Genomic DNA, 22624 nt, shown 5'->3' with positions numbered 1-22624 from the left:
CTGAAATCATGAGGTTACATGTCATTCAATTTTGGGTCTTAGGTGACAATCCCACATATCACGTGTTTTCAAATACAAAATGAATGGTCACCGAAATCTCTGCTAAAATCACCTGACACATTTTGGGGCTGCCCGTCTAATTGTTCCTAATTAAGTGCGGATTTACGCTGAAATTCATGTTGCTGCTGCTGATTTAATCCATGAACTCTAAAAAAACCTTAAAATTCGTAGAAGTCATAGAAGCTGACATGCTTGAATATGACGCTATGATGAAATATAGGGTCTTAAATATTAAAGTGTAACGGGAAGTTGTTCATTTCTGTGTCATTAGAACAATAGCTCACACAGTCGGCTAAGAGACGCTGTGCTTGGGGGGAAAAAAGGGAGGAATGCAGCTTTAATGAGGATTATTGAAGCACTTGTGACTCCCTAAATTCATCCGGCTTTGTCCTTCTACCCCCCCGAGAACTATCAAGTGACTTTGTTGAAAGATTATTTGTCTCCATATCATATGTGCCAAACACATACACATGTTTAAACCTCTTTTTTTAAAACAATGTCAGCATTCACACCTAATCCTGTTCAGACCTGTTTCATCACGAACCCTTTAACTCCCTTGACCCCACAACATATATGTACAGAACCATAACATGAATTAAAGCATATAACATGACGTCTCAGGTCTCTGGTTAAAAAAGGCTGATGCATCAGATAATGTGGTGAAACTTAAACCTGGCTAAAGCTTCTCGTGAACCGTTTGATGGTCAGCATGTCAGGTTGGTCATGGCCTACAGAGGGTAGAGAAAAAAGAAACAGAAATAAGCAGAGTTATGAAGATTGAGACCACTCTCATATCAACACAAATAGGCTTAAATATCGGCAACCTTTTAGTCCCAAACCTGGTTAAAGGCGTTGTTCTTCTTCATTTAAGAGAATCTGATGGCACCTTTTCATCACAGCTGCATGAAGAGAAGACGTTAAGACGACCATTTAGATTTGAGGCCTCTAAGGCTTCATCTCGTTCTCGAAATTAGTTTAAAATCTGGAATGATAAACCTACTTAGGCTTTCATTTGTGGATTTTAGGACAACTTTGCTTTTGTTCTACTTGTTTTCTGAACAATTTCGACCTGTGACACACAGAAGCAATGTCTAGTGGGGGCCTCTTGATATTTCTCTTCAAATCTTCTAAGATGGTTTAATTTCAATAACTGTTTTTGAGTTAAAAAAATATCCAATATTTCACCAAAAAATAGATAAACTACCTGCACCTTGGCCATCTTATGCTGTTCATTCACTGATGTAGAAATAGTACCATTATGAGATTAGATTAAAATGTATGGTCATTGCACAGACTATATGTACCGAGACAACGACGTGCAGTTCAGCATCTAGCATCTAGTACAGGTAAGTGTATAGTGTGGCAGTAGTAAGTGAAGTGCGTAAGAGACTTGTAATGTTCATCCCAGTTATGGAATCGGTCACATGAAGAAAATAAGCTGAGAAGAAAGATATTCATAGCCTGTGGGATAACAATGGCTCTTAGTTGAGAGATGAAACACATTTGTCTATAACTTTGGGTTTGGTGAGGCATTTCTTATTAACGAAAAGCTCAACATATGTATGTTAAGAGAATCTGTTTACTTAGTATAAAGTGCAATGAACTGATGGACTAAACCCAAACTGCATAGGATGATGAAATATGAATTATATTTTATATAATTGATCTAAAAAGCAAAGAGCCGAATGTGTCGAGCTAAGAACTGGTATTTTACCACTTACAGTTGAAACTGGGCAGTATGTCAGTCTGGAGGAAGAAAAGCAGATTTGTTCATTTGCTGTTTGACTGATATAGAAATGAGAAATCATCATTCCAAATATGTCATTTGAAAAATATATGTACTTTATAATGTGGTAATTTATTTTCACTGGAAGATGTATGCTTTGTAAAATGGTGGTGTCTTGATATTTGACATGACACAGAAATTGAATTAAACTAACTAACTAGTATTTACTTACCGTGATGGAATATTTTTTGCATTGCTGTATTAGTACTTTTATCACAATTAAATACTTTTAGGTTGAGAAAACTTGCTTAACACGGGCCTGCCGTTCGTCCATCCGTCCGTCCACCAGGCGGCGCTGTGAGCTACAGCGAGTGAGAGCGGAGGTGTTCAGAAGTAGAGCCTCTCCAGTTTGATTGGAGGAAGTAATACATCAACAAAGAAAGATGGCCGAAGTCATAGAGTTGCAGAAACTGAAGGTTGGTAGTGCCGTAAAGACGTATTTATATCACACAGAAGGTGCTTTTATTAGTAAATATTGTGTTGTAACCGTTGTTAGTTGTGATACGTTACCAGAGAGCGAAGTTAAAGAGCGGTTTGAAGCGTTAAATGTGTCCGTCGTGAGTGCAGGCTAACAACCGGCGTGTGTTCACGTTGTTCATTCAGACGCGAAGCGAAACGAGTCAATCATACAAATATATTATTTAAAAGCTAACGTAGCGGTTAATACGCCGCTGGGGAAGTTAACTTATATTGTAACGTTTAATTAAAATTCTAAATGTTGCCCCTGATGTTAGATATATATATAGTGTCCCGCCATATATGTCGCGGGTCCAATTAAATTAGCTAATTTAACATCGTGTTAGTGTGTGTTTGACCTTCAGCGGTCATATTACGTTAATTAATGTTATTAAAGTTCATTATCGTATGTGCGTCGTGTTGTCCAGTTCACGAGCCGTGTGCAAAACTGCACGCCTTCTATAAAAGTACAATGGCGTGGATGCTAAACCACTTCCTACTCACGAGCAGTGGTGGAAAGTAACACCACAGTTCAGACACTTTTCTTTTACTCGAGTGTTTCCTTTTTATGGTTCACTTTGTATACTTAGACTCTACTACATTTCAGATAGGAATATTATTTACATTTGTATACCGGTGCATTTATCCGACAGCTGTTTCGGGTCAAGATTTAACATTTGATCTCTTTAAGAAATATTATTCATACTTAAAATATATTAAATAGTTAAAACCCACCAATCCACCACTGTACTTGAGTACTGTGGGTTACAGGGGATTATCCACATATGTCACTACGAGCAGTTTTATTTAGGACTACTTAAAGTAATTGTCCCATCAACAGCAAGGCTTAATTGTTAAATGTTACTTGTTGTATTAAAAGTGCTGTTTTCTGTTCCTTTTAGCTTGCTGAGCTGAGGCAGGAGTGTGAGGCCCGAGGTCTGGACACCAAGGGAAACAAAGGAGATCTCATCGCTCGACTGCAATCCTATCTGGAGGAGCACGGTGAGGCAACGTTATATATAGATACAGTATGCAAATGGTTGCATGGACTGTAATCAGAAACGCATGAAATGGATCAAGTTGTGATGAATTGTGTCTATGTGCAGCTCTGATGTGAGATGCTGTTGGGTCCTAATATATAGTGAGACTGTGTCTTGTTCGTTGTCCTTTGTGGATTTAAAAGCACTGATCTGTCCGTCTGACCCTCTTTCTTTCTGCTCTCTGGTTTCTTTCTCCTGTAAACAACAGAGGAAGATGTGGACGTGGATGACGTGCTGGCAGAGGACACAGAGGTAATGTGATTGTTGATACTTTCACTTGCACTCTCAGACCTCATTAGACCATTCTGTGGACTAGTGATGAATGTTTCTATTTTCCTTTTTAGGACTTAGATAAAGTTGAGATTGCCAACGATGTAAAAGAAGAGAAGATTTCCGAGTCTACTGAGGATGAGCAAGAGCCGTAAGTTTATTCTCATTTAGTCTACAACAAACAAAATAAGCATATTTCTCCAAAATGTTGCACCTTTCCTTTGATTTTGGAAAATATTGTTTATCTATGAGCCAAAAACTGCGTTTACTCAAAAGGCTACTTGAGGCTCCAAAAGCAAGTCAATCCCCATAGACCCCCATATTAAAATGCCAAACTACAGCAGAAATAGACACGTTTACAGCTGGGTACAAAAGCAGTTTGGGTCTCCCTGTTTATGACAACCATATGGGGTTTGCATTTTATATAACCTACCTGTTGAAATGATATCAAGGCTTAAAGTTGGGGAACATTTTAAGTTTAAGTTCTAGGTGGGTGCCTTGTCAGATCGCCAGCTTCAAGCTGTCTGCTCTGCAGCGTCACACGAAAACCGCCTCAGCGCCACCAACTCTTCACCTCTTTGCCCTTTTTTAGTCGTCACAACCAAGATGGCGACGGCCAAAGCCGTCACGGAGACTACCACTTTATTTGATACAGTCTATGGAAACAATCGAAGCAATCGTCTTTAACCTAAGATTCGGCTTGTTACTGAAATTCTCTTATCTAGAGATAAGCTGTTATAGATATAGCTGTTATTAAACGGGTCGCTCAAATCAAGCAATCTGATTGGGTCATAACCGTGATGTAATGGGTCTTCAGTTTTCACCACTAATCAATCTTGTGCTCATCCCACTTCTCCATATGTTCTTTCAGACCTGCTGATAAGAAGGTGGTGAAAATAGCTCCTCCATCATCTTCCGGTGAAGTACGTATGACATGTTTGTATGCGCTACTAATCCAATTAGAAGCCTTCAATCTGCATATTTTAATATTAAAATCAATGTCATGTGTGTAAGAGTGTAAAACCTTAGAATTCAAAATAAAACATAGTAGAGTCATTATTCCTTTCAAATATTGATCAGCAGAAGCAACACCTTCATATTGTGTTGTGATTTTAAATGTGACGTTTTGTTGAGCAGAGACTACAGAAGAGGGCAGAACGTTTCAACATTCCTGCAACAGCCGAAAGCAAAAAGGCCATACGTGCAGCAAGGTAAGACTTAACCAGGGTCCTTTTTAAAGGTACTTCCTGCTTGTTGCATTTTTATTTTTGTAGTTTTGGGTAACGATAACATTGTATTTATTCACTGAGGTCCTTTCTGGGATTTGTGGATGCAGCAAAATCACTAATTACTTGATCGGATCGGTTTTAAATACAACCTGAAAAGAGCAACACATACGTGTAATTGTACAGAAACAAAGCCTTCACAGGGCATCTGTAATGTGTAGTACCGTGAACTATCACTAAATACCTCACACTAGCCATCATGGTGTCCACAGGACAACTTATCTTCCATTTAACAGAAATACGCTTGAAAGAAATCAAAACTTTGCTTTATATTTGTTCAAAGAGACTTGACATAAACACAGAGAGTAAAGTGACTAAAGTCCAAAACTTCTCCGGTAAAAGTCCAGAACAAATAGAGGAAGTGCGGCACATTCGGCTGCTTTTGTTAAAATGCTAAATGTTTCCTTTTATTGGAAAGTGTACGTATTCTACATTATGACCATTTCACTCCTATAACCAGTAGAGTGACCCTGTACACTTAAATAACAGTCTATGCCCTACTACACATCACTGCATCAGTAAATAGTCCACTGTTATCATTACTTGTTGCCTAAACTGTGAAAATAATAGCCAAGTTCCCATAAACTCGATTTATACTTGAAGTAAATGTTAAATTGATTATGCTCCTTTTCTTCAGGTTTGGTGAATCCACCGAGAACTCCAATCCCGCTCCAGGTGTGTAGTCTTTACTCGTCTACTTAACTGGCTTTCTATGTTCTAAATGGAGCAACAATAGATGTGCAGTGAAGTATTTTTTAACTGTTTCCTGGGATTTAAAAAGTATTACTTTCAGTCTTTGTTTGAGATTTCTCACCATAAGTGAAGTTTGATTTTATATAGAGAGCTCTGGATAACAAATCAGAAAATTGTTGTTAGTTATCTTTGCAGGGCATAGCCTGAAGAGAGTATGTCTTTAGCTGTGTGTGTTTGTGTGTGCACACACATCTGTCTGTCCGTCTGTGACCAATCTTGTATACTTCTGGAGCCATCAGCCTCATGTTTTTTGTGCTCATGTATGAATATATGTTCACATACCTCTTTTGGTTGCAGTGATTTACACTTGTTGGAAACTTATTCTATTGACTGTTTTATACCGTCATGGACTGCTGACTCTCACTACTCTTAACCAGCTGGTAGGGGGCCGCACATGATCAACAGCTGCTTCATTTTGGACTCTGGCGAACTGTATTTTAGCTGCACAGAGATGGTGCAGACGGCTGCATAGATTCAAATGAAACTTAAATTCTCAGGAAATACCAGCATCTCAATTCCCAGCCTCCAAACACATTAACCTAATAGTACTTACGTACTCACTGGTCTGTACCTGCTGCTTCTCACCACACCATTTTAATAATCTGTCTCTCAAACAGGTGCCGTTGTGAACAGTAAAGCTCCTGTAAGTGTCTCATCATTTACACATTTCTCAAATTCCTCCAGTTGATGAGATGATATTGATGGAGAATTTGTTTGTGTCTCATGAAGGTGAACGTCGATCAGCTGAAGAAGAGAGCTGAGAGATTTGGCATCAGCGTTTCCTCCGTTTCACAAAAGGTGACTATGAGCTGTGACTGAGCTATATGGCCAAAATCTTCAATCACGTTTATCGGTCATTTTATATCCAGATAACAATATGTATCACAATACAGCATGCTTTCTGGTAATTCAATAAGTAAACTGTCTATATATCATAACCACATGGTTTTCTATACTCTTGTGTTAATTAAATACCTGACAAATGAAAAGAATTGAGTATTTTCTCATTTAGTTAAGAATTTCAATGCAAAATAATCCAAATTTCGGAGAAATTTGAGTTATAATTAATTTAGACATTATTGTTTATCACAATATCTCGAGATGATTTCATCGTAATATGATTCCATTGAAGGACGATACATTATCATATTGTATTTAACGCCCAGCCCTAATATGAGCTTCTATTCATGGCTTATTTATATTCTTATGTTGACACTTTTTCTGTCCTTTTGGAGTCAAACATTTGGCTTTAAAATGTTGTTTTTGTTGTTGTTTGCAGATTGAAGAGGACGAAAAGCTGAAGAAGAGAAAGGAGAGATTTGGGGCCTCAGCAGGTCCCGTTTCAGCGGATGTTGAGGTGTGTGTGTTTTTGTTGTTTTGTGGTCATTTATATTTTATAATGAAGCTCATTACATGTTGAGGATTTCTTTTTGTCTTTTTCTACAGGCAAAGAAAATGAAGCGCGCTGAAAGATTTGGAAAAGTTTGAATAATGTTTTAAAGCCTATGATTCTTTTTTTTCTTTTTTTTTTTTTTGTTTTCTTTTTTTTTTTTTTTTTTTGTAAAACATCTTCATTACTGCACAACAGAAATCCCTGCAGACGACAAACGTCACTGATAGGATTCCTGTAAAGCAAAGGTACAATTAAATGCAAAGATACATTTGTGAGTTGTGTCATTAAACGGTTTGGAAAACAAAATAATAAAAAGACGCCCTCGATTATTTACTAAGCCTCGATGTCAGTGGATAATGCAAACTAGAAAAACATTTAATACAAACCACCTATTTTAGTTTTTACTGGCGCACCGTTTTCTCAGGCCTTAGAGGCCTTCGATCATGTCATTTTTAATTTGCGTTCTTTTTATTTAAGGAATTAGAGGTGTGTTTATACAATACGTGGCCAGTGTTATTGGCTCATATGTAACAGGTTTTGTTTTCCCCTCTCTACTAAATGCACTGTTCACTGCTTCCTCTGAGCTGCAATGAAATCCATTTATCAAGTCTTTATCCAGCAACTAGTCAAACAGCAAAAGCCTGTTCGTACGAGATAATTAGTGATCCCTGCGTCAGGTGATTCCTCACAATATATTCTTAAATCAAAATGGTGCATTAAACCACTGGAAATTTCACAAACCAAACAGAAAATGTGGGCAAAGCAGGGAATGAATTTACTGTGAAGCAGCTGTAGAACCAGACAAAAATAGAAACTGAACTCAAACTGTATCGACTCCAACAGTGTGCAGGAGCTAAAAACCAACCCGGTATCTAAACGTGTCCTCTCGTTATCATACATGCAACAAGGAAAATGGGAACTTTTGGTCGTTGGAAATAGAAAATGTAACAGATTCCTTCAAAGAACAAAGAGATAAAGTCAATTCTAACAGCAAGATGATCTAGTTCATGGTAGTTGAACGGGTACAAGGTAAATCCTTTATACTAGTTCATTGTAAGTAATGCAACTAAACAAACCTTTTTTTTTAATAATTCATGAAACATTGGTAACTCATTTATTTGTATTTAATTGTACTTTTGATTTTTCAGATGGCTTATTATTTTTGTGTTTTCTCTTTGGAAATCCATCGGTGCACTGCTTCAGTTATCTGTCCATTTTATAACATTTTGTGATTTAAAATAAATTGTTTTCAACTTTTTGATATCTGCTTCACTTGACTCCTGTTTATTTTTATTTTTAAATCTACGGTATGTGTCTTTATACCCATGCAATGTCACTCATGAATTCATACTGAAAGTTGTTTCAGTGTCACAATAAAAGTACAAAACAAATGAAAGCTTTTGATTGTTTTTATCAACAAAAATAAAGAAATAGTTTAGGTAATAACTCATTAACTCAGGAGTGTTACGTCATCCTTTCTTATTTTTGTGACTTCATGGTTACATTTTTATTTGATATTATATATTAAGTTAACATAACTCAAGAGAATTCTGGCAGGGTTCATGGAAAATTAAAGAAAACGGAGTTCAGCCAATTAAACAATGTAAATATATTCTTAAATGGTTGCTAAAGTGCTGCATGGTTTGAATCTACATTTAATTAACATTTCTCAGACATTTTCTGTTAGAATTTGGTTTTCTCTCACATAAAATGTACTTTTGTGGATATGAATTTATAGAAAGACATATAATACTATTTTTGTTTTATGTATCTCAAACATAAAATACAAAGAGCACCTCTTACAGTAATCAATAATGTTACAACAAACATAAAAAATGTCTTGACATTTGCAGTACTTGCTTTCATTTGTATTTGCTTAAACTCTCACTATTCATTTGCACTCTTTCCTACTTTGCGCTGCATCTGCTGCACAACAGTTTCCCTCAGAATAAATAAAGTTCTATCTCATCTTATCCTGCAATTTAGAAAGGTATCTGTTAGTAATTAGAGCAGCAGTTGAGCTGGACTCTGGAGGAGGTGACAGAGAAAAGGATGCTGTCCAAGTTGGTTTCCCATCCTGAACAAGGTGCCCCCCCCCCCCTCTGGTTACTCAATGTACATACACAGAAAAAGACATAAAACCAAAGCTGGTTAGGCAAATGTGTGAATGTATGTATGTATGACCCCTGCTGGTCATTAACGGAATTACGCCAGCGTTACTACCCAGTGACCCCTGCTGGTCATTAACGGAATTACACCAACGTTACTACCCAGTGTGACGTATGTTCCTGTGACGCGCAGAAATTTTAAACTATCGTCCTTCTCAGTGATGGCGGCTTCGTCTCGTTCTCTCCCTGCAAGCTGTAATAACAAATGGTACTACACCCGACAACAGATCGACAACAGCCCATCTCGGAGAGCTGGACTTGATCCGGACAAGGAGCTGTCCTACAGACAACAGGCGGCCAACCTGCTGCAGGACATGGGACAGCGTCTCAATGTGTATCTTTTGTCGAGGGACGACTTGCTACCTAGCCAACATTAGCTTGTTAGCTAGCGAAGTTTATCTTCTCGTGACGCCGGTTGGGCACAGAGCTACGACTTATGTTTTGTTATTGTGTTTAGTTCGAAGGCTTTTCGGTTGGTTTTTGTGTTTCACGCGGTGGTTTGGGATTTTACTACGTTAACCTTAGTTTATTAGCTTTATCTGAGAGCGGCGTAGTGGGCTAAATATACTGGATCCACGAAGGCCTGTGTGGTCTGCAGGCCTTCAGGACGTTAGCATTAGCTTTACCTCTTACTGTGAATGTTCGTGAGGAAAAGGTGTAGCTATAGTGGAACAACAACCATTACAAACATTATGTTTTAGTGTGTTTAAATATTTTATCTATTGAGTCAACCCTTTTATTTGTTAAAATAGAGGCTCCCGACTAACATCCGAAGCTAGCTATGGTTTCTGTTTGTCTCTGTGATATTTAGTTTCAGTAAGTCATGAGCTTAATCAAACCTATTTCAGGTATGTTATTTCACTTAAAGAACAATGACCCCATGTCATATACAAGGTATACATTAGTGCAGATGTTGCGATCTGTTAGCACTACTGTTTGCTACTTTGTCCTTAACTTCCATGTATCAGGTCCCAACTCACAATAAACACAGCCATCGTGTACATGCATCGATTCTACATGGTCCAGTCATTCACCAGATTTCACAGAAATGTAAGTATCGATGTCTACAGAAGTCCCACATACAGCTGTCGGTACTTAATGTTCAATCAACTCATGAACTTCTTTTTGTTTTCCCCTCAACAGGTCATTTCTCCTGCAGCACTCTTCCTCGCTGCTAAGGTCGAGGAGCAGCCCCGAAAGCTGGAACATGTTATCAAGGTGGCCCATGCATGCCTCAATCCTCAGGATCCTTCACCAGATGTACGCAGTGATGTAAGTGTTGGGCTGTTGTCAAAATTGCCTGCAATTGTGCTCTTGTCTCCCCCTGAGCTTACCTGATGGGGTAGAGGTTTCATCTCTACAACACTACGGCATAAAGGGAATGTATTGTTATTCGTCAGTAGAATTTGTGAAGATTAATATTGCTTTATTCATTTGACTGATTATTTTGTTGTTGTTTTTCTAATTGCAGCTTCAATGCTGATGCTCTTATATGGAATGTATTTTGGCAATAAGTTAACCGCTGAGTTTTCTTCTTTATTCTTGGTTTTCACATTGGATTCAAACTGGGTACAATAACTTGACTTGGTGTTTTGTTGTGAGCCACTTTAGGTTACTTGAAGCTAGCTACTTGAAACTTGAAGGCGTCCACAATCTAATTTTAAAGAGATTGTGGTATTTTAATGTCTTACATCTTTTCTCAAATTTCACATAGCCTCAGTGACCAGTGGAACAGCGCTATGTGAACAAACCAATAGAGTGATCCAGCTAAATAGATGACTATGCCGATTGGATGTGGCTGTTCTTTGGGTGATGTATTGCGAACAATGCAACATCAGTTCTAGCTATCGGCATGGCGGATGTAAACCTTATAGGCAGCTGGATTATCACAAGAAAATTCAAGAAATACGTTTGATCTGGTAGGCCAGAGCACGGACTGATCAGTGTCCTGTGAGGAGCTAATGTCAGCTATGGGTGTGGTGTAGGTGTGTGCGTGACGGAGAGGTGACTGTTCGTTCAAAACAACAATGGCGGCTCCTAAAGAGATGTATATGCTGCAATCGTATCAGTTATATCAGAACTGGACAGTATTTCTTCATTGAAAGAAGAGGAAAGAACGGTACTGAAAGCTTTTCTCGGTGGAAAAGATGTTTATGGTCTTCTTCCGACTTGCTTCAGTAAGGGTTTGATTGACAGATGGTTTATCCAATCACGTGCCAAGTATCCAATGACGGCTTCTCAGATGGTTCTGTGTAACAAACCATCTCGTGGGTCAGGTGATGGCGGATGAGGAGCTTGTGCCAAAAAAGACAGCCGTCAGTTGTATTGGAATGGTTTGGTTACGCGGTGTCAGATATTTCCCACGGCAACGTTATCTGTACATTTTGTTGAGCAACGGTGGGCTCTTCTAGCAAAAACACAACTTATTCAATCCGCTTAAAAGAAAGAACCTGAAATAATATGCCGACATCAGCTCATCACACCGAACAGAAACAGAACAGTTGCCATTGACTGGAGCTTATGACCAAAGCAGCAGATACCTGAGACGTATTAAGCAAAGGATGTGCTGCCATTCAAAGCCGTTCACAATGTTGGATTTAAAACGCTGCTGAAAACTTCAGATCAGAGGTTTGAGCTGCAAAATGTTTCCTATGCTGACGCCCAATAGTGTTATTTTCAAGACTTGTGTGACATTTACAGAATGTCATATTTTGCTGCTTTGTTTTGAGTCCTTGAAAAGTGTTTTTTTATGATGTTTTATTTTGGATTCTGTTTATAAATTCAAGTTTTAATCACCGCTTTGAAACCTGTTTAGTATCTTAAGCAGTAACGCAACGGCGTAAAGAGAGATTGTGATATTATATTTTTGGCCGGATCGCCCCACCCCCTACCTCAGGTGGTGGTCCTTCTTGATACATGGGTCAAGAAAGCAAAAGACAAAAAAAATGTATCAGAGTGTCTTTGTAGGTTTTCAGTGACCCGGGTTATGTGATGTTTAGTAGTAAAGCAAATGTACTCACTGTTAAGCTTTTAATCTGTGAGGCTCCGTCAGCTCTACTTCAAAGGTGGGTTTAATGTGTTTGACGACGGATGGAGGCCTCTCAGTGAGTAACGTGCCTGTCTCCTCAACCTCAGGCCTACCTGCAACAAGCCCAAGACCTGGTCATTCTTGAGAGCATAATACTTCAGACCTTGGGTAAGTTGGGAAGGAAAAACTGGGTCCCTTGATTTCCCTCCTGGAACACATGTAACTATAAAACTAGTGCTAACCCGTTTCACCTTTGTCCACAGAAAGCACAGGAGGCATTTACGCTTGATATTAGCAGCACTCACCCACTGTTGCGTTACAGTGTTTCTGCTTTTGTTTCTATTATGTCCATAACTTTTTACATTTCCCCCCTTTTTTTTTTGTCTACATTTTTTTTAGCCATTTGTTGTTGAGGGCTATGTGAAAAATCTTCTGAACAATGGCTTTTAGTATGTTTTTAATCTGATTTAATCCTTTCCCATGTTTTCAAGCTTGTAGGCAGTTGAAGAAGATAACTGGTTTTAATTAAATTCACCAAATTGTGTTTTTGTTGTTTTTGTTAAACAAGACTCAGTGTCATGCAAAAAGGTTTGGGAATCAAGAAGTGTATCGGCATGCCTTTAATATTTTTTCACATTCATCTGTTTTCATGTCGTCCAGGTTATTATTGGGAGACCAGTTAATCCAAGTTAATCTGTGCAACACGTAGTTTGGTATAACAGTATTGATTTTCTGGTTTTCAGGGACTTTAATGATTGAAATCTCTGTGGTGCACATATGTTAGTTTGACTTCTGCATTTCATTTATCGAGCTTTGTCTCTTTTTGTCCTTTTTTTTTTTTTTTTAATTACAGCTTTTGAAATCACCATTGACCATCCTCATACTCATGTTGTCAAGTGCACTCAGCTTGTCAGAGGTGAGCATCAACTCTTCAATTTTGCGAACTTGTGTTTGTATGTTTCAGCATGATGGGATGAGTGCATGTTGCGTTGTTAAATCGCAGGTTTTAAGTGTGTTTTTTTGCTCTATTGTTGTTCCAGCGAGTAAGGATCTGGCTCAAACATCATACTTTATGGCAACTAACAGGTATATTCACAGTTCACTGTAAAATGTTAGCTTTTGTAGTTTTTTTTGATATATGATGTTGCAGCATGTCTTCATATATTTTGTGTATATTGTGTACAATCCTCTAACTCAATATGTCTGCTCTCTCTTCTCTCTCTTCCTGTTTCTGTTTTTTATTGCCTTCTGGGATGTATCCTGCCACGTAGTCTGCACTTGACCACGTTCTGCCTGCAGTATAGTCCGCCGGTTGTGGCCTGTGTGTGCATCCACCTCGCCTGCAAATGGTCCAACTGGGAGATCCCCGTGTCTACAGATGGCAAACACTGGTGGGAGTATGTTGATCCCACGGTTACCCTCGAGCTGCTGGATGGTACGTGTCTGAAAAGGAACTACAAGTCATACATCAGTTACTTAATCTGAAGTTTTTTAACTTCCTCCACTTGATCTTGTCTTCACTTCTTCATAACTTATTTCAGAGCTCACACACGAGTTCCTGCAGATTCTGGAGAAAACACCCAGCCGGTTGAAACGGATTCGCAACTGGAAGGTAGATATTTTTTTGTGACCCAAGACATCCTGCATTGTGTGGACATTTATCGTTGAATGACTTAAACTGTGAGGCTCTGTTTTCTCTGCTCCCAGGCTGGAGGTCAGACGCCAAAAGCCAAGACAAAAGTTCAGGAGGAGGGTGACCAGAGGGACACCATGATGAGCATGATCTCCATGGCCTCATCGGAGAGCACCGTGGCAGGCTTGATGAGTCTCTCGGCTCCACCTTCCGGCTCCTCTTCCTCATCCATCGGAGACAAGGATGGGGGTGAACCTGGCAGTGCTGCGACTTGGAGTGGAAAGGGTCAGGCTGGAGCTGAGCAGCAGCTGCCCAACAATGAGGTTCACGCTCCAGCTAAGGTGTCGCTGAGTGAGTACCGGGCCAAGAACGCAGATGTCCTGGCTGCCCAGAAGAGGAAGCTGGAGAACATGGAGGCCAGCGTAAAGAGGGACTATGCCAATGCTGCCCAGGCTCTCATTGGTCAGCAGCAGAGGAAGGAGAAGCAGCAGCATCACCAGCAGTCCAGCTCATCCTCGTCCGACGTGTCCAACCCGTCGCCCATTATTCTGAAAATCCCCCTGGAGAAGGAGAGGCATGAGAGGACCTCTCTCAAAATGCGCTTTCCCCTTGCTGGGGGAGGAGGCAGCGGGCACAGTGGCAGCGCCCGAGGTCAGGAACAGGACATCAAAGTTAGAATACGAGTGCCTGAGAAGCAACGGGTGAGCTCGGGAGAGGAGGGCAAGAGCAGGGACAAGCACAGGGAACGGTCTAACCACCACCATCATCACCACCACCACCACCATTCCTCCTCTACCGGCGCTTCACTCTCCTCCTCACACAAACATTCATCTAGTTCGAGCGGGGCTGTTGGAGGCAGCAAAAAAGTCCCCAGCGACTCGTCTCGAACAAGCTCTTCGTCCTCTTCTGCTTCGCGTAAGAGGACGCACTCTCAAGACCCCACAGCAGCCACTCACCCCACCTTGAAAGTCAGCAAGTCCTCTAGGAATCCCTACCAGCTACCCTCCCTGTCTTCCTCCTCTGGTCAAACTCTGGGGCACGGCTCTGACATTCTCCCCGCCCTGGGTCTTCCGCACCACCAAGGGAGCTTTCCCCACTCCAAAGGCGACAAGATGGACACTAATGGGCACGGTGCAGCGGGGGGAGCCCAGTCGAATGAGTACCAGGACACTTTTGAAATGCTGAACTCACTTCTGAGCGCACAGGGGGTCCAGCCGTCGCAGCCGTCCATGTTTAACTACAGATCCCAATATGGGGAGTACCGGTACAGTGGTGGCTCCAGAGGGAACAACCAGAGGCCCCCACCCCTCCCTTCAGAACCGCCTCCCCCAATGCCGCCGCTACCCAAATAGGTTCCTGATCGGAAGACGTATTATGTACTTGACATCCCCGACATCCATCTTGTTACATAAAGTATTGCATCATGTCACCCAACATTTTTTTATATGTTTCAGTGTGACAGCAGTGAAATGTACCGGTGAGATAAATGAGTATTCAACTTTTTTGTTTTTACACTTTTTGGGCAATAATGAGTGGCTTCAAAAGCTTGCAAAATGTGAGGGGGGAAAAAATACAGGAAAGTGTAGATAATATTTTTTTGCTCTTCCGTTGAACTCAAATGAAAGGTGATAATGGGACCTGGTATTTTTAGCATCACTGTTTCGGAGGAAGTTGCTGTCTTGAAATTATGAGGAAACTAAAAGATTTCCGTCACATAGCTGTTGGGTCTTCTTTCCGATTGTCTTTTTATAATGTTTTTATAGTATGTTATTTATTAATTGAATGCTTTTAAAAAAAAAACATCGCCCTCTTTTATACCTTTTTTTTTTTTAAGGTTCCCCCTCTTCGTTCTTTAGGGCAGAGGGATATTTCTTCATCCCGACTGTACAGGCTAGTGTGAGTGTGCATGTCTCCAAAGCCATCTTTTCAATATTTTTGTCTTTTTTTTTTCTTTCTTTTTTTTTGCGTTCAAACAGCCATAGCCTAAAAGAAATGTGAGAGCCCATCCCAGGTGTTTATCTATTTTATGTCTTTCATTATTTGGTAAGCTTGTACAAAGACTGTAAAATGTTTAAAAACAAACATGAAATATTTTTTACATTTTGTTATGAAAAATTGCAAAAAAAAGATGTAAATTAAGGAATCTTGTACTTTTTTTTGTTTTTAGATTTTGCGTGTTGCAGTCATTGTTTTAAATGGTTGTAAAATATTCATATTCAGTTGTCTAATTATTACACTAATGGACAAAGTTCATACCAAGGATGGACATCTATGGTTTTCTCAAAGGGTTCAAACATACACAGTATGGTCACAATGAAGGAATTGCCAACACAAAAAAAATCCCTCTAGAGAAGAAATGTGAGTTTTTAATTCCGTCATGTAATTTAACACACCAGTCTTTTTATGATCAAATAGGCAGAATGTATAGACATACAACACTCTAAATGGTGTGGACAGCAGCACCCTAAAGCTGCTGGTGCTCACCTGTTCTAACTAGTATAATGTATGATGAAATTGGTTTAAAAGATAGTGGAAGAGGTGCTACTTCTTGGCAAGAGAATCGGGTATCATCTGTACATTTAATTCATACTAAGCTTTATGTGGTTTTGATTGTATATTATTACTACTCTTAACCTGCTTTCTTTTATCAGTTCAACTTAAAAAAACGTTATTACCTTCGTTATAGACATACAGGTACATACATGAACAATTACCTCTGTATTTAACCCGTCGTGAGCGTTTCAGAAGCAGTGGGCTGCTGTAAAGCGGCCAGGGAGCAACTTGGGGTTCAGGGGATCGAACCCGCCCAACCTTAGCCTCCCTCAAAAACACATTTGTTTTAGATAGTTCACAGTAATGCAGTACAACAAGTCATCAGCCATAAAATTGTAATATATTTTTTGTTCCCATGATTATATGGAAGATAAGCTGAAAAGATTACAGCTCTTTGCTCAGGCAGCAGAGGTTTAATGGTTGTAACAGGGAAACGGTAAATGCACTGAATATTTATCTCGGTAGGTACGCCTACAATGCAAATCACAGTGTTACTTGTGTAATGGATATGCTATTAGAGTAGATGTCCAATATATTACCATTTTTGAAAATTGTTTTAATTGATCTGGACAAATTTTCAAATTTAAATAACTATGTTGTGAGAAATTCTTTAAAAAAGGATGCTCATTTCAAAATAAAACTCATATGTAGGACAATAGGACACTCATTTCAAAATAAAACTCATATGTGAGAAATAAATGGAAGACACTCATGCAACCTAACAATGCAAAATCCAATAGCTCCAGTAAGTTTCATGTTTTTCATGTCTTGGTGTTTTTAGCGACACTCAGGTCTTGAAATGAAACGTTTTGGGATTTTATTTTTGTTTTCAGTTAAAACGTTATATGTGAACACTGTTCTTTTTGATAATATGTGGTTGCTTTATTCTCAATTAAAGTCAATAAATATTTTAAGAAAACTCTTGCTGCATTACATGTTTTAATAAAACTTCACTGGCGCAGTATTGTGGGCGGAGAAGACCTTTTTTTTTTACTGTTTACCACTTTTGATTGGCAGCTAGATTGGCCAATGAAATACCTTGGGCTTTGACCAATCAGAGCTCTGAGTGGGTGGGCTCATATTGAGCGTGCAGTGGCTGTGGCAGTTACTGGGGATTGCTGGGAAACCTATGTGGTGTGCCTCGGAAGCAAGTTGAACCTGGTCGGACCTTTGTGACAAAGGTAAGCAATTATAAACAATAAATGCAGATATATTCATTTTCTGGCACCGACGCATGGGCCATCCGATATCGAGACGGATGGCCGTCTGTCGCCATTGCTCAGCAAAACTCCTTTCCTAGCTGCAAATTGTGGAAAGTAGCGCTTGGCTAATGTTAGCAACTGCTAAACAAAGATGGCCGCGCCATAACTGAAAGCCTGACGCAGTAACTGTTACGTTTTACGTTGGTACGGGTTCAATTGTTTTGATGTTCATGACTAATTCATGTTAATCATTTATATTAACTTACAAAGTTATGGTGACTAACGTGAGTCTTCTTAGACGTTATTTTAAATAAAGAATAACTTAAATTTGAATTTAAATTCAATAAACTTTGGTTGTTTTTCAGTGAATATTGATACAACGATAACGTGTCGGTTCTGTTTGCTTTACTCTGACCCAATTTATGACGAAAGGTTTAACTTTAAATAATTTATATGCAATATATTATTAGGTAATACATTATTTGCAATCTGTGGTTGGTGTACGTCTACTGTTAGTATTAACTCTATATGACTCCAAAATGTGTTTTGTTTGACCAATGGTAGAAAATCTATTTTGGTTGGCTACATTTTTCAGTTTAACACCATAATACCATAAATGCCAAAGATTAGGGAAATAAATGGGTTATTTGTCTGAAAATAACAAAAGATGTCCGAAGAGTTGAATATGGAAAAAATTAAATATCACATTTTTTTTTTTTTTTTTTTTTTACCAACATTTTTAAATACAGTCTGGTAAGTTCACTTTACTGTAATGCAGCCTTTTAAAACCAGGAAAAGACAACACCTGCGTCATATTACAATATCCAAAATCTATGACAATATCTAGTCTCATGTCAAAATATCAATATAATATTGATTTATATCAGTACAATGATATTTTGCCCAGCACTACAGGGGATATTTTCAGTGTTTTGTCTGACTGACATTACGAGATATTCAGTTTCCTGTCATACAGGACTGAGGAAACAAAACAGCAAGATCCTACATTTGAGAAGCCAGAATAAGAGTGTTTGATTTTTTTTTTTTTTTTTCAATTAACTAATTGTTTCAACTCATAATTTTTTGGCAGACTTGCAATGAACAGGATACGAATCCATGTTTTGCCTTCGAGTCGAAACCGAGTCACCCAGACGGCTCGTTCCCAGGAGCCCCAGGCATGCTCCTTTACCCAGCGGCCGTGCTCTCAGCCCCGCCTAGACGGCCTGGAGTTCTGCGTCAAACACATTTTGGAGGACAAGAACGCCCCGTACAAGCAGTGCAGCTATGTCTCCGCCAAGAACGGCAAGCGCTGCCCCAATGCTGCACCAAAAGTCGAGAGGAAAGATGGGTAAGAAAGTAAAAAATTAGATTTGAAACAAGTTACACCTCAGCTTTATTATGAACTGTAAGTCTCTGTATGGAAGATACTCTGACATTTCTTCTCCATTGACTCTTTGTGTTGTTTAGAGTGACGTTCTGTGCAGAGCATGCTCGCAGGAATGCCATGGCCCTCCGAGCTCAGATGAGAAAGGCGTCTTCCGGTCCGTCCCCAGAGTCGCTGTTGTCTCAGCTTAGTGGATATAACCGTGCAGAGACTAACAGCACTGACGGAGGTCGCTCTGAAGCGAGCCGTATTCTAGGTACACGGTCTTGCTTAGACTTTGTCAATTGTTGACACAAGTTAATCTCATGTGCATTGATATTTCCTCTATATTATGTTAGTGGTGAATTGATGTGGTTAGTTCTTTTTCAGTTTATGTTAACGTGTGTAAATATGATTTTAATGTTTAACTTCACCTGCTCTGGACAGATGAGGACAGTCTGAGTGAGGAGGAGCAAGGTCCGTTGGTTCTAGACCAGACGTGGAGAGGAGACCCCGACAGTGAGGCAGACAGTGTTGACAGTGATCACGAGGATCCTCTGAAGTAAGCTAAATTAAGTTTTTAATCTAAACTTGCAAATTGATTGGATTTAGATTGTAGTGTAAAACTTAATTGTTGGAATGCTGTTATTGTTATCCTATTCTTTATTCTTCAACTATTTCTTCCGTCCCGTTTTTTGAAACGCTTCTTCTTCTTCATTTTTTTAAGCTACAGAAACCGTTCAACTATCAAAATGTTCAGCTCGTTAAGGACACGTGTGCTATGACTTTTAATATTTCTAACCTTTAAACTTTTTGAATTATTAAGCTTTTTGCAACTTTTTTTTGAATGGGATGTCTATGGAGAATATTTTTAAATCCTCTAAACTTCTTCAACTTTCAAATCCTTCTACTTCCTCATATTTTCAGCTACAGACACCATTTCAACTTTAAAATATTTAGAAAACCCTGATCTATTGCCGCATTATTCAGCTTTTTGATATCTTTTATACTTTTTGAACTGTCCCATTTTAACTTTTATGACTTTTTCAGCCCTTTTGACTTTATAATGGGTGTGTATTGCGCAGCTTAGAGTGCATGATGTCACCGCTAGAGTGAAGAGCAGCTTGAGATTCTTGTGAAAAAAAGATTTGTCTTTTGCCACTGTGTCCACAATCTTCACTCTTCATGCATAATTTCTGGATGTAGAAGTAGCTAATCTTGTCCTTGTTGTAGACAAATGACTGTGGAATCCCACAGATTTACACATTTGACACAGAAGCCTGTAATTGAGAGGAAAACCAACTTTCTGCTCCATAGAGACCAATGTTAAATTTTGCTTCAAAAACATCTTCCACGAACACGGTACCCCATTTCTAGATCGCCAGTTCAGCCACATTTTTTACAATTTTTACAGGATCTGTTCTTCAACTCATCCTTCCTCTCATTTATTAATATCGGAGCAATAGGAGCTACGGTTATGTGAGTTTTGAGGATTTGTTTGAGAGGTGTTTCCCTGTTTTATCTCCATGAAAAGGCTGCAAGGACACAGGTGTTTCTGATTAAGCTAATTAGTGATGTTGGTAAACGCACTCACTCACTCATTCATTCATTCAGGTCTTAGAGACTTTTAGAGGACCCCCCCCATTTTAAAATAAAAGCCGCACACCCATGATTTAGAGATATACGTGATGCAGCTCAGCCAATCAAATATGGGTATTCTGATAAGTTTCCTGATTCGAGTGACATTTACACACACCGCGACACAAGAGGGAGAGACGAGGAAAGACATGGCAGAGCAGGACAATAGTCATGTAAGCTGTAAATGATACAACATAGGACAATCTCCAAATGAGAAAGATTGCCAGAGAGATCAGAGTCTCTCTGTCTGTCTGGCTGTGTCTCTCTCTCATACAATCATTCAGGTCTTAGAGATTTTAAGAGGACTCCCCCCCCCCCCCCCCCCCCCCCCCACACACACACCCCATTTTAAAGTAAAGGCCCCACAAAATGAATTCTAACTGAAATGCTTGTGATGAAGCCTGTCATTTAATAACCCGTTTATGTTTATCTAACATTAAGATTATGTATCCTCTCCCCCACCCAGTCCCACCCTTTCAAAATGAAAGCCTCATGGATTAACTGTATTTAAACGTTAAGCTCAAAATTAGGCTTTTTTGTTGAAATAATGAATGCTCTTACGAATACTGCGACGACTACTACTGCTACTAATATTTCTAGTATCACTACTACTGCTACTACTTCTACTGCAACTTTTGCTGTTGCTACTATTACTACTGCTATTACTGATACCATCAATATTATTACTACCACTACTGATATTACTACTACCACTACTATTATTATATATACCACAACTGCTACTACTGCTATTCCTGCTACTACCAGTACTAATACTACTACAGCTATTAGTACGACTGCTACTAGTACTACTGTTATATTAAATACTACGACCACTACTACAGCTATTACTACGACTACTGATACTACTACTTCTACTACTTCTTCTAATTACTAATACTTCGACTACAACTTCTACAGCTACTACAAATATCACTACTGCTACAACTAGTACTTATTCAAATGCTACTAATACTTCTACTGCTAATAATACTTCTACTACAACAAATATCACTACCGCTGAAATTTTCTTAAGCTACAGAAACCGTTCGAATATCAAAATGTTCAGCTCTTTCAGGAGAGGGTGATATGACTTTTCATATTTGTAATCTTTCAACTTTTTGAATTATTAAGCTTTTTGCAATTTTCTTTTGAATGGGATCTCTATGGAGAAAATCTTCAAATCCTGTTAAACTTCAACTTTCAAAGCCTTCTTCTTCATACTTTCAGCTACAGACACCATAGTGAGACATTTCAACTACAAGGGTTTTCAGCAGTGCAGTTTAAATGCTTTCAAGCTTCAACATTTTTCAGACGGGTAGTCTCCCATTTCTTAATTTTCAGCAATTTTTTGACAATTAATTTCAGCTTTCAGCATTCCAACGCATTTTCAGCAGGAAATGCATTTTCTAGTTTTTGGATGTTTGCTCAGACGTCCAAAACAAAAAGTATTGATTATACGGTAACACATTTTTCTTTCTCTTTGAGGTTTAATTAGCAGCGACTTTCTAAAATCACAATTCTCTTGGAAGGCACACACATTGTATCATTTCCTGTTTGTATAAAACTGCAAAGTATGAAGTTGATTTATTGTATACTAATTGGAAATACGGTATAATTGTGTAAAGTGTCTTGATTTAGCCTTAATCCAAGAGTCGGACTGGTTGGAGGTTGTTGAAAGAGTTGAATACAGGGTGATTTGACCCTTCTCGGTGGAATACATTTGTTTATTTTGTCCTTTGTACATCGCAGACATGCAGGGGTGTACACAGCGGAGGAAGTGGCACTCATCACCCGAGAGAAACTCATCCGGCTCCAGTCCCTCTACATCGACCAGTTCAAACGCCTGCAGCACCTGCTAAAAGAGAAAAAGCGCAGATACCTGCACAACCGCAAAGTGGAGCATGAAACTCTAGGTAAATATACAACTAATGGATTACTAACTACCTTTTTTTTTTTTTTTTTTTTTTTTTTTTTTTTTTTTTTTTTTTTTTT

General features: G+C 39.0%; 3 protein-coding genes across 4 annotated transcripts in view; all 3 read left to right on the top strand.

The window, feature by feature from the left end:
- Window positions 1-2210: 2210 nt before the first annotated feature.
- sarnp (SAP domain containing ribonucleoprotein) lies at window positions 2211-8435 on the top strand. The gene is made up of 11 exons (XM_031844738.1): window positions 2211-2262; window positions 3205-3304; window positions 3551-3594; window positions 3687-3763; window positions 4484-4535; window positions 4750-4823; window positions 5536-5573; window positions 6269-6294; window positions 6381-6449; window positions 6931-7008; window positions 7098-8435. The coding sequence occupies exons 1-11, from the start codon at window positions 2230-2232 to the stop codon at window positions 7137-7139; spliced, it is 633 nt and encodes a 210-aa protein (XP_031700598.1). The 5' UTR covers window positions 2211-2229; the 3' UTR covers window positions 7140-8435.
- Window positions 8436-9367: 932 nt separating this feature from the next.
- Window positions 9368-17326, top strand: ccnt1 (cyclin T1). 2 transcript variants are annotated; one of them, XM_031844702.1, is made up of 9 exons: window positions 9368-9546; window positions 10181-10262; window positions 10356-10484; window positions 12348-12408; window positions 13094-13156; window positions 13281-13326; window positions 13512-13675; window positions 13782-13852; window positions 13948-17326. In XM_031844702.1, the coding sequence occupies exons 1-9, from the start codon at window positions 9374-9376 to the stop codon at window positions 15223-15225; spliced, it is 2067 nt and encodes a 688-aa protein (XP_031700562.1). In that variant the 5' UTR covers window positions 9368-9373; the 3' UTR covers window positions 15226-17326. The 2 variants fall into 2 exon arrangements, with proteins under 2 accessions (XP_031700562.1, XP_031700561.1); XM_031844701.1 differs by having other exon boundaries at window positions 9369-9546; window positions 13272-13326; window positions 13948-17325.
- A 181-nt stretch (window positions 17327-17507) lies between these two features.
- The window catches only part of kansl2 (KAT8 regulatory NSL complex subunit 2), an 8986-nt gene continuing 3869 nt past the window's right edge, over window positions 17508-22624 (top strand). The window contains exons 1-5 of the mRNA XM_031844714.1: window positions 17508-17607; window positions 18719-18976; window positions 19096-19268; window positions 19439-19553; window positions 22382-22545. Of these exons, the coding sequence (XP_031700574.1) occupies window positions 18726-18976; window positions 19096-19268; window positions 19439-19553; window positions 22382-22545 (703 nt within the window). The 5' untranslated portion in view covers window positions 17508-17607; window positions 18719-18725. The remainder of the gene's footprint in view (window positions 17608-18718; window positions 18977-19095; window positions 19269-19438; window positions 19554-22381; window positions 22546-22624) is intronic.

Source organism: Anarrhichthys ocellatus, unplaced genomic scaffold, assembly GCF_004355925.1.
Source record: "Anarrhichthys ocellatus isolate YVR2014 unplaced genomic scaffold, GSC_Weel_1.0 scaffold5, whole genome shotgun sequence".
Lineage (NCBI taxonomy): Eukaryota > Metazoa > Chordata > Actinopteri > Perciformes > Anarhichadidae > Anarrhichthys > Anarrhichthys ocellatus.
The sequence above is the reverse complement of the archived record's forward strand: the minus strand, read 5'-3'. Positions and strand labels throughout refer to the sequence as shown.